This window comes from Diadema antillarum, unplaced genomic scaffold (assembly GCF_040938485.1).
Source record: "Diadema antillarum isolate AM-2024a unplaced genomic scaffold, OU_Dant_1.0 seq00000187_RagTag, whole genome shotgun sequence".
Taxonomy (NCBI): Eukaryota; Metazoa; Echinodermata; class Echinoidea; order Diadematoida; family Diadematidae; genus Diadema; species Diadema antillarum.
This window is the reverse complement of record NW_027271251.1, coordinates 700,279-712,330: the sequence shown is the minus strand read 5'-3', so window position 1 is coordinate 712,330 and position 12,052 is coordinate 700,279. Positions and strand designations below refer to the sequence as shown.

At 38.2% G+C, this 12,052-nt stretch overlaps 1 protein-coding gene across 1 annotated transcript in view; it reads left to right on the top strand.

Annotated features, from left to right (window-relative positions):
- Positions 1-12,052, top strand: part of LOC139728602 (ryanodine receptor 2-like) — a 326,287-nt gene that overhangs the window by 259,985 nt on the left and 54,250 nt on the right. The window contains exons 95-102 of the mRNA XM_071639541.1: positions 1,561-1,634; positions 3,458-3,478; positions 7,571-7,651; positions 8,595-8,683; positions 9,084-9,140; positions 9,595-9,666; positions 10,830-11,016; positions 11,754-11,824. Coding sequence (XP_071495642.1) covers positions 1,561-1,634; positions 3,458-3,478; positions 7,571-7,651; positions 8,595-8,683; positions 9,084-9,140; positions 9,595-9,666; positions 10,830-11,016; positions 11,754-11,824 — 652 coding nt within the window. The remainder of the gene's footprint in view (positions 1-1,560; positions 1,635-3,457; positions 3,479-7,570; positions 7,652-8,594; positions 8,684-9,083; positions 9,141-9,594; positions 9,667-10,829; positions 11,017-11,753; positions 11,825-12,052) is intronic.

Here is a 12,052-nt window from a genome sequence, read left to right as displayed (position 1 = left end):
TTCTGACATTTCTCGAAAACCAGAATTGGGCGAATAAAAAGAGGCATTACTTATGTTAACATTGGGCAGAACAGCGAAAATCGGAAAATGATCGGATACATCAGACACTATTACACCAAACGTGATATTGGAAAGAGAACTATTAACAAAAATGTTGTCAATTAGAGTTGCTGTGACATCTGAAATTCGAGTGGGCTTCTTTATAAGAGGTGAAAAGGACTCGGATAACATCACATTGAGGAAATCTTGGCATACGGAGTTGGTATGACAGTCTAAAAGGTTGAAATTGAAGTCACCCATGATGAAACAACTTTTATTCTCCAAATATTTATCAGCTAAAAGTACGGATAAAGATTCAATAAATTCAGTGGGGCTTGTATTTGGAGGTCTGTATATTTCACCGACAACAATACTTTTCCTATTTGGAACCCTAATTTCAATGAAAATACTCTCAATAACTTCAGACATTAAACTGAATTCGTCTAAGAGTTCATAATTCAAATTCTGAGTGACGTAAAGCCCAACTCCGCCGCCTTTTTTACCTGCCCTGTTTTTTGTCAAAAGTGTGAAGCCATCAATGGTAAATAGCGAAGAAGGTGATGTTTCATTTAACCAGGTTTCACTGATTCCGATAACCTGACTATCAAATTTAACTTGATTCACGAACATATTGAATTGATCAAAGTTTTTGTTTATACTCCTTATGTTAAAGTGCGAAATAAAAAATTGGTTTGGATTAGAATGAGATAATGAAATTATGTCGTCTTCAATGTGGTATTCTGTAGGTGGTGTTTGACGACTGGTGTCGTTTACATCAGAATCAAGTATCAGTTCGTGAGCTTGTGAGTTCAAAAAACTAATTATATCAGGGTTCTTACCCTCTTCGCTATTTGTGGCATGTACGGGTACATCCTCTTTGTCTTGTGCATAAGCAGACATAACAATGATTCCATTATTCATATCATTCACACTATTTGACTCAGCCATTGTGAAAAAGTTTCAGAACAGTGGGTATTACATAAACTTGTTGACACAAAACTCTGCTTTTGAACTTGTTTGCTGCTTGCTGTTTAGGGAGAAGGCGACATTCACCTGTCTGAGTTATATAAGATGCTTGAGTAGCTGGCAAAGGAATGTCTTTAAACAAAACATGAGCAAGCATTATGCGTAAACCAAGCTTGAAGTGCGAGTACGATTTTTGTCTTGAGGTAGGGATTTCACGGGATGATTTACAAAGATAAATAAATTTCTGGCCCATGTCTTTGTGCAACGTGATCAGGATGCAACTTTCACAAGTAGCTGCAAAAGTTATATCTGCATGTATTAAAGATTATAACGTGAACTGCCATGCTGTGAGACTCGCAGTGTTAAACGTTGTGTGTATCAAATATATGAAATTATGATGGTGATATTACTCTTATTATTTTACCAGTATTGTGATTATCATCATTATAATTGTTATTATTATTATTTTTTTGGTTGGGGGGGGGGGGGGGGGAGGGGGGAGGGAGACCATTACTAATACAATCATTAGATTATTGTCCTCTTTCTCCCACTCAGCGTGCTAGATCTGGAGGCATTTGAGCGGTATAACAAAGCCGAGGGTCTGGGAGTGACGTCCGGTGAGAATGCAGGTAAGGCCTTCAGTCAGTGAATGGATGTTGTCACTGGTCCAGATCATGTCGGTCATTTCTGTCACCGGATGTTCTTGTGTAGAACGAGCATGATGTCCTGCCGCTAGAGATGTTTTTATTTCCTCTCTCTGTGTCTCTCATCTTATCCAACACCCGTCGTTAGTTGTTTATTTATTTATTTTTTTTTTTCTGTTGAAAAACATGCATAGAGTTAGACAGTCAGTCTGGACAAATATATGTGCCAATGTGCTGAGTATTAGTGTCTCCATCTTTTGTTGATATTTTAGTGCAACATAACGTTGTTAATGAATAACTGGAGACAGCAGCATCGTTTGTTTTGTGTGATCATACAGAATATGAAGTATGTCTAAAAACTACCCCAGTTTTCAATACACAGTTTGATATAATTTTGATATAAAGATAATGTCTACCACTGATACCAAGACTTGTTTTTTCTTTTAAACAAATATTACGACAAAGATGTGACCTTGGGACATAGGACTTCTTTATTTCATTTGTATGATGGTTGAGACAGATAGTGATTAAAGCCTGTCTAGCATTGGTCGCAAGAGTCTCTTGATACAATGTACCTTCAGATACATTGTAGATCTGTTCTATCATGGTGCCATGTAAACACACTGTCGAGGGAGAAAGTCATCGGGCCCATCAGAGTGCATTGTTATGATGGAAAAATATTTTTTATTTGTCAGACAGTCACTTTATTTTTGTTTCACTTTGTTTGTGTGACTGAAAGTTTTGTGTGTTATACAAGGAATCTGTCACATCCATGCCTGTTGTGAGGGGAATTTGCTGGAAGGAGTGTGTCATCATACCTTCTTCTTTTTTTTTGTCCTTTTTTTTTTTTAGGAATAGAAAGTGCAGAAGAGAGCACAAATAACAGTGCATGTGTTTAAACACACCCTCTACACTGGTTTCCAAGCCCCCAGAGTTTGTAGAATCTGTACAAAAGATCACATCACTGCTAGTATTATATTTCACAGAAATATAGCGTAGGCACTTTGGCAGTCAAACACTGCACTGTCCCTGTAGGAATATAGTCTTTAAGTCTTTTGTGGCTATTTTGGGCTACATACAACTTTTAGCATTGCATTCTGTAGAACTGTATTAAGGGTTTTTGATAACTTTCCCATTTCTCCAGTACTTTATGCATAATACTCTGTTGGACACACACACACACACACACATTCGCACACACAAAAAAGTACTTGCTGTTTTTAACCCAAGAATATCTCTACAAACCACCAGATAATTCTTTCTTATGTTTAATAGGACCACCAAATGCTTCTAATTACACCTCAATGCTCTACACGTTTTCATGAAAAGCATCAATGTGGTTGACTTAGATTCCCAGGTGCATGTAAACAAGGAGTCCTACATGTCCTCCATTCACGCGTGTTGATCTAACCTTGTTTCCTTTTATAAGCTTTTGAAGTGTCTAATACCGTTCACTTTAGACAGATCAGGATGAAGTTTCATGTCATACTAAACGGAAGTCACGCTGGGTGGTCTAATGTAGGCATAGATGGTACACTTTATCAGCTTTGTTTTACAGTTGAATGTCAAGGTAATTATTTGTTGTTGTTGTTGTTGTGGTGGTGTTTGCTAGACTATTTCAGGAGCAGAGAGCATGTTTCCAGTTTATGAACAGTGATCCTCCATACAGATTATGCTTGTTTGATTTACTTTGTACAGACGAATGTATACTTACAAATTATAAAACTTTCATTTTCTTAATTTTATTTTTTACTCCATTGTTACTATTTCACCCCGATGTTTCTGTGTACCCTGCAAACCGTAAACAGGCTCTGATGACCTAAGACCAGGTAAATTCTGATCACTGGACCAACTACTCTACCTTCAAATCTCTAGAACTTGTCAAATTGGAAATGCTGAATAATCTCACTTCACAGCTTCTCTTGTTATTTTCTTGTAATTTCATACACACAAAGCATCATAATACACACTGGACTGTATCTGTTTTCACTCTTACACACTGCAAACACTACTGAAAGATGATTCCGCACAACACCTGAAACCTAATCACTTGCCTTTAACTGCTGGCTTTGCTGCAATATATGTTCTTTAAACTCTTTCCATCTTGGAGTCGTTTGCATGTGCATGTGTTTGTTTTCTCTTTAACACTTCCTACTTTTGGAAATATCCGATTCCGAGTGTGTGTGTTTGATTAAGGCAAACAAAGTTTTATGTGCGATGTGACATCAGCAATAATCATCATGCCTGTATTAGCACCATCCACATAGACATGCACTAACAATTTTTAAAAAGAAATAAAAGGATTCTGATCAAGTATGACATTGTAGGGACACGCTGGTTGTGACCCATGTGGGAGTTTTGATTCGAGGGTAAAATGTACAAATATGTACTTTCATGAAGTAGGAATGTCAGTTGAGGGACTCATTCTCTTAATTTGTGTCATTTGCAGTGTATGTGCTGCTATTATTACATATCAGTGGTGCCGTATATATCAGAAATTCCAGTGGGTTGTATAGGTCACTTCGCAGTTTTCATATTGGATTGCAAGGATGCGTCAAAGTAGGCACGATCTTTCTTAATCGTAGACATTCAATGCCCATTTTCCATGATTATATCGACATGATGCATTTTTTCTTAAGGGGGGGGGGGGGGAGGGGAAGGGGTGATTTATCATTCCAGAGGAACTGTTTTTGGATGATTCTAATTTAGCCTCCTTGACACTAAGGTTTTTGCGTATCACATTGTATAAATGATCTCCAAAGAAATTATCAAAGTTTGGTTCTTGTTCCCTCTGTGTAGTAAAGCAGTAGTAATACTCTGCAGGTAATTACAAAATGTAAGAGACACTACCACACATCCAGAAACAGGGAAATTCTGGTCTGCTTTTTAGATTTCAGACACCAAATCACATAAATCTTCTTTGCTTCTGTTCAGTAATTTTATTCTTGGAGAGCTAGTCACAAAATAATGCATTGGTGTGTTTATAATTGAGAATAGAGATAGTAATGTCCCATTGATTTGTTATGATTTGTGAGAATGGTTTTACAAGGCATTTAGAAAGTTTTAATGTGCTTGATAGCATATTGATGTTTTCATTAAATCAGCAGTATAAAAAAGATTGTTATATGGTAAGGAATTCCAAAGCTTGGTTATGTTTTTCACGAGTTCTATGTTATAGAGATAGGGTGTAGAATGATAAAAGAAAATCACAGAATGTTAGTAACGTAATGGAGTAGCATTGATATTTTGAGATAAACAGATGAAATTCTGCCCTTGCAGAACCTAATCATTGAACTTGTGGCCGTAGACAAAAATCCACAAAATAGGCACAATGTAAAGTAAGTGTATGATAAGGAGAAAAAACAAATCTATTGTGTAGATTTTATGAGTAAAGAGTTTCTTATATTAGATGATACAAATTTAGAATAAATGAATATCTCACATTTGTCCTTCATGCATCTCACATCTGCACTTTCTGTGATATGGACGTGTATTGAAAACATGACCTCACTCAGTCTCATTCATTAACAGTTCCTTTCCAATCTTGTTTCTTGCATTTGCAATGCTGTGTGACATACAGTGTTCATTCATTTACGTGTACACTACCATATTATTTCTATCTACTTTTGAATCATCTTATGCCAGGTCTGTTCTTGCATTTTGACAGTCAAACATTATTCTGTTTCTGTATTTGTAGTGCGTGGTGAGGCATTTCTACTATCTAAATTTCATATTACAAGCTGTACATGCAAGGGCAAACTTTGCTGGTGAATGGGATGCAGTATCTGCATTTTTGGCAAAACAGCCCTAGATCTAACATTTCTTTCAGCTTGGTAATTGTATGACTGTGAATGGGCAGTATTCACAAAATGTGGAAATATTTGCTGGCACCAGTCACACAATAACTGGGGACTGGGGACATTCTTTGTGGTAACCAATTGCCACCATTTTATTGCCACGGTACCAAAGTTTGTAAGAATCTGCGATGGGCAACTTGATGCATGGGATGGTAGGGAACTGTTCAACATTCAGTTTGTTGACATGTTGACAAGTGGTTGACTGCTGTTTGGCAGCTTATTATTAAAGAAAATAGATAAATAAATGAATTATTAACTGTTTTCACAGTTCTGGCTGATGTTAATGGAAATTCTGTTTTATAATTGGTAGCAGCGTCTGTATCAGGATTCCCTGAGCTGCTTAGTGTCCTGTGCATCAAGGTGTTTTGTTGGGGTTTTTTTTCACATAGTCCTCCCACAGACAACAAAATGAGATGTGATGGTTATTGTTGGTTGCTTTGGTTATAAAACCCAGTGGGCACCCAGGCAGTTGCTCAAGTTTCTTGATAACCAAAGAAAATGTCCAGTGCCCACTGAAGACTACTGTATAAGCTGTTATTTTTGTGAGGGTTTAATTTTTGTGAATTTTGCGAATCACAGTTGGATCCCAAATTTAACAACACGCGAAAATGTCACAATGCGGTAGGTTAACAGTGCATTTACAGTAGCGTCACATCATTTCGTGAAAACAACACCTCGGGAAAATGCCTGTTACTCCTCATTCATGAAAAATATCTGTATGCAAAAATAACAGCTTATATAGTAGTCACGGACCAGTCAGAGACCAGTCAGAGACCAGTCAGAGGATACTCACCTTCCTGTCTTATTGAAATCTGAGTAAAAAAGTGGAAATATGTTGGGCTTTTCTACAAAATCTGGTTGGAATTCACTTCTTTTATCTCATAGGACTGTTGTAAGCAACAACTTACAACTAAGCCAAGTATCTTAACAACTGCTTGCTGCAACCTCAATGCAAGGTGACAACCTTTAGTACACTGCTACTCCCCCTACCCCCAAAGGGAGAAACAAATATTTCAACATTGTAACCAATGCCCAATAAGCGGTCATTGCAGGTTGGTGACCAGTGGCAGCTTATCATATGTGACAGGGCCTTTCCTCTAATCTGCCTCCAGGAATGAAATTGCCTGATCTATTTACTGATCTTCTTATCTACCCGATTTATCTGCAAGCAGTCATTGCCGCATAACATAACGCTTCCATTTTCATTAGTTGCATAGCCAGGAGTTTGAAGAAATTTGTCTCTCTATTCTGTCTTGTTGTAGGAATGAAGATACAAGGTATATGTACAATGTATAATTCATTAGCTAGAACTGTTGCATTGTTCTTTTTTCAAAAAGCGACTGCAGAACAATTACATTGATAAGGTTTTTTAAATGTTTGTGCTCCAGGGAGAAAGTCTAGATTGGTCTGTAATCCTTTTGAGTACAGTGTATATGATCTATGATATTTCATTACGCCTTATAATGTGTCATCCTCTGTTTGGACTCAAGTACGAAGACTCTCCTATTTTGTATATTGCTAAAATAGCCATTGAAATAGAAATATCACATTGAATTCAGAAAACATAAATAGTTTGCTTTATGTTATGTGTTTTGTCTAAAGGCCACCGCACACTACATGATCAGACTGGTCTTAAAGTCTTAAGCCAAGCTGGGTCTTAAGACCAGTCACATACGACCGGACACCGTACACTATACGACGGAACCTTACGAGTAGGCTTGCGACTGTACAGCACGCGCAGTGCGCACTGCGTGTGCTTGCATTTTACTGCATTGTGAATGGCTGAAAGCCTATGACCGGTCGTAGAAATTCAACATGTCAAATCTCTACGACTGGCGCTAAGACCCAGATGTACGACTGCAAACTGGCAAGACTGTGACGTCACACTTCTAGTCTTAAGGTCTTAAGAACGGTGAATCGGGGCAAAATCGTGAAGTGTGCGGCGGGCTTAAGAAGCATCATTAATGTGATTTAACATCTCTAGTAGCATAAGATGTACAAGTTCCATTATTTGTGTCTGTTTGTATTATTTATATATTATATTGTATTATTTTGTATTTGTAGGTGAGAAAGCCATGCACGATGCCGACTTCACTTGTGCGCTTTTCAGGTTTCTGCAGCTGCTCTGTGAGGGACACAATTTAGGTATGAACCAGCCATCATTTTCATTACCCTACAGGTCTTAGGTATTGAACACTTGATTTTTTCTTTTAATTATTACCTGTTTCTGTTTGGTGTATTTTACACTGCCTGTCGTCTGCAATGAATATTCAGTAATATTTTGTCGGTTTATTTTGTGTGGAACATTATTTGTCCAGTTTCTGTCAGCTGCTGCTTAAGAGGTGTAATATAATTTGGGTGGAACATACACATTTTGTACACTGCCAAGTGTCAAAGCATATTTTCTTGGCCTCCACTGGATAAAGACATACTTTGACAACTGACAACTGTAGCAAATACCATGGCACCGAGCAAAATCATGAAAGACTGATGACAGGTGCCGAAAAAACCTGGTAACCTGCCATCCATAGTAAAAATTTCCCATCTATTTGCCCAGCATCAATAAAGATAGACAAGATGTCATGCTACCATCATAATGAGATGTACAATGTAGTTATCATTAGCCTTCAATTTTGTTTGTATACCTGACATGTATATTTGTTTTTAATCCTATGTTTTCTATTTGTCAGTACATGTGTATGTATAATCATGCACAGCAAAAACATGCAACTCTATATGCACTCTAAACTGTTAATTCTTATGGTGGTATCTGAGATTCCTTTGATGAAACTCAACTTTTCTTGTCTTCATGTTTGTATGTGTCTCATATCTCTCACCCTTGGTATTTTTCCCTTTCTCTTCCACTAGCCTACTTTCTCATTTGCCTACAGAGTGCATGAGTATGTATATGTCTGTTTGTGTGTGACTTTTGTGAGCTGTTATATGCCTTTGCCATATATCCATCTGTGCTTGTGGGTCTACCCCTATGGATGTCATGTTGTTTTCCCTTGTCTATTTCCTGTACCCTGAAGAAAAGATAATAGAGAGATAAATGAGACGCAAATGTTTTGATCTAATTCTGGTGCAGAATTCCAGAACTACCTGCGAACTCAGACTGGAAACCACACAACAGTCAACATCATCATCTGCACAGTGGACTATCTACTGAGGCTACAGGTGAGCAGGCATTCCACAGTGCTTCTAAAGCACAAACAAACAAACACGAAAAAAATGCATTGTGTACAAAAAACTTTTGCATGCATTTCGCTTATTCAAATCTTAGCTCCTCCCAAAATTAGAAAAATGTCTGGCTTTATGGTAGGCCTAAAGGTATTTGAGTATTTCCACAAGAATAGCCAGAATGGATTTTTACATGAATGTTTGTTTCTTTTTTACAGAAATCCCTGGTTAGATTTTAGTTTTGCTTTGCTTCACAGGTAATTCTTCACTGTGTATGGAGAACAGAAGCAGACGATGATAGCTGAGAGTTTAAACATTTCAACATGTGACTGCGTCTCTCCATTATGAGAATGTAAGATAATTTGTCTTTTTACTTTCAATCTTTGCACTATTTCAGGAGTCCATCAGCGACTTCTACTGGCACTATTCAGGCAAGGATGTGGTCGATGCTCAGGTAGGTATCAGAGTCTTAGCAAAGGAGGAAAGATGAAATGAGATGTCTCCATTTCAATACATCAGCCCCATAATCAATCTGTTAATCAACAAGATTTTGGGTAGTTTTCTCAATACATCAACCCTGTAATCCCTCTGTGAATCAAAAACAAGATTTAGGGTACTTTTTTTTCAGTATATCAACCCCATAATCCATCCATGAATCAAAAACAAGATTTTCGGGCAGTTTATCACACTGATTTAAAGAGACAGAGAAGACAATTCAAGAAGATGTGTGGGTGTTTTGACGCTGGAGCTAGATTTTAGTATTTCCTCAGGGTACTGACATTGTGCTAGTTAAGAACCCTCTACATGTACTGTGCCCATTCATTTGCTGTCTCCAAAGTTTATTGATGATTACGGTGTATTATCAAGACAAAGATAAAATGATGTGTTCTCTTGTTTGCTTTTGACAGGGAAGAGAGAATTTCTCACGTGCCTTCAAGGTGGTGAAGCAGGTCTTCAGCTCTCTCACAGAATACATCCAGGTAAGACACTATATCTACCAATCTCTCCATCTCCCAACCTAGTGTGCACCATGCAGTACATGGTTTTTCATCTGTTGTCCATTGGGATCTGATGATATGCAAAGCTCAATGAGAACTTTAACATAAAGTCTTTAAAAACTTAAAATATCATACAGAATATCATACAGAAAGGTTATCATATGCAAAAACCATGGAGTATTGGTTACCATTTATAAAGAGCATATTCGTGTGCAGCTCTTTAAAATGTCATGCAAGTTACAGGGTTCTCCTACTTCCTCTTGAATATACTGGATGAGATTCACCTTGTTCTGACCAAATATTTGCCTGTTGTCAGCATTGGTGTCTATAACAAGTGTAGAAGTCAATACCTCGGCAATAACAACCATCCCTGCTCTGGCGCTCTATTGATGGCCCCCAATGAGTTAACATTTAATATGGGTTAGTCAGATAAAGGTGTGCAAATGGATGATTAGAGTCATCAATCCACAGGGCAATGCATTCTTGGGAATAACGTTCTCGCATGGAAAAAAAAAATGTCATGTATGCAAATGACAAGTTGCACAAGATGAAACATGGGCATGCACTTTGGGTTCACTCTTCACCCACAAGATGCCAAGACACATACAGCTGTCTATACCTGTGTGCAAAGCTAGCAAGCTATGAGCTTGTCTGTGATGCATGATGCATGCACTTGTCGTCTATGGGAAATTTAAGTTGATGGAAGACTTACAAAGTACCTTGACTAACACACATAGAGGATGACTCTCATTTGGGAATGTACAGAATGTTCAATGTCAAGGGTTTATAATTGCAAGGAGGTTGTAAGTCCCTTGACTTCTTCTCAGTGCTTATCATAGGCGTATTACCATCCTTTCGGTAGGACCTACAGTGTGTCTGTATGTTTTCTCTGGCACTACTCATCATCTACAAAGGTAGTCCCCAACATTGATTAACCATGTCTGAGAATACAAGCCTTCAGCGATGGTGGTCACATCTCAACCTACATTCACGGCCAGATGAATGAGAAATTATTCCATATCTAGAAGTGTGTTCACTGGATTATTGTGATTGCTTACATCGTGCACATGTTATCTGACCCAGAGGTCAAAATGTTTCATTTGCATATTCATGACAATGGTATGTCCCTCTTCTTTCACCAACAGGGTCCATGTGCAGGCAACCAGCTGGCCCTGGCCCACAGCCGTCTGTGGGATGCCGTGGTGGGTTTCCTCCACATCTTTGCCCACCTGCAGAAGAAGCTGTCCCAGGACACCAGCCAGCTGGAGCTCCTGAGAGAACTGCTCAACCTGCACAAGGAGATGGTGGTCATGCTGCTCAGCATGCTGGAAGGTCAGGGCCCGGTTTTATGAAGAGTTAAAATTGATTATGATTATAAAGTTGATTTCAACTGCAAGTCTAAGGCAGCCTGTGTGGTAAGGAAATTTAAAATCGATTTTATCTTTTGATAAAACGGGGCCCAGATGTAGGCAGGGATGTGATGGGGTGGGGTGGGGTGAGATGAAAGAGGGCTGGATTTTGGTTGGGGAGAGCATGGTGGAGTTTGGGAGAGTATCAAAGGTGTGGTTGGAGAAGGTTGGGTTTATAGGGAGGGACAGGATGAGATGGAATGAAGGAGAGACAGGATTGGTGAAGGATGAAGAACAGAAAAGTGGAGTGGGGGCAAACAGAGTAAACAAGGGAAATACAAGGTATTGGTTGTACAGACACAGTGCAGTTGGGATCGGGACAAGGTCGGGTTGTAGGGGATTTAAAATGGGATAAGGGGAAAAGTGTCCAAAGGAATGAATAATATTTCCACAATGTCATTTGTTTCCTGTTTTTGTTTTACCTGAAAATAAGAACAAGGATATATAAGAGCAAGGGATACATCAACCAGCAGATATAATAATGTGTAAATTACATTTGAAAATGCTCATCACAAGTAAACAAGTAAATCTGGTTGTTCGAACTCTACTTAAGTTATTTATTGTTATTACATGGGCATGTTTGTTCTTAACTCTCAGATATGTCAGATTACAAGAGGAAGCTTCTAATGTTTAGGTGATGTTTCTTCCTTGTTGCCACAGGTAATGTGATGCATGGTACCACTGGCAAGCAGATGGTGGACACCCTAGTGGAATCTTCTGCAAACCTTGAGGTAAGGATAGTTTCTTGAACAGATAATGTGATATTGTATCATTGATAATTGGGCAGATGTTTAGGTTTGTGGTGATGTTTTTGATGATTATAATGATTATGATAATAATGCTGACACTGATGGCAAGGGTAAATGTCGATTGTTATGACGTTGATAATTATGACATTCATGATATTGAGAGTAATTATAATGCTGATGATATGATGGTGGTGGTAATGATTATGATAA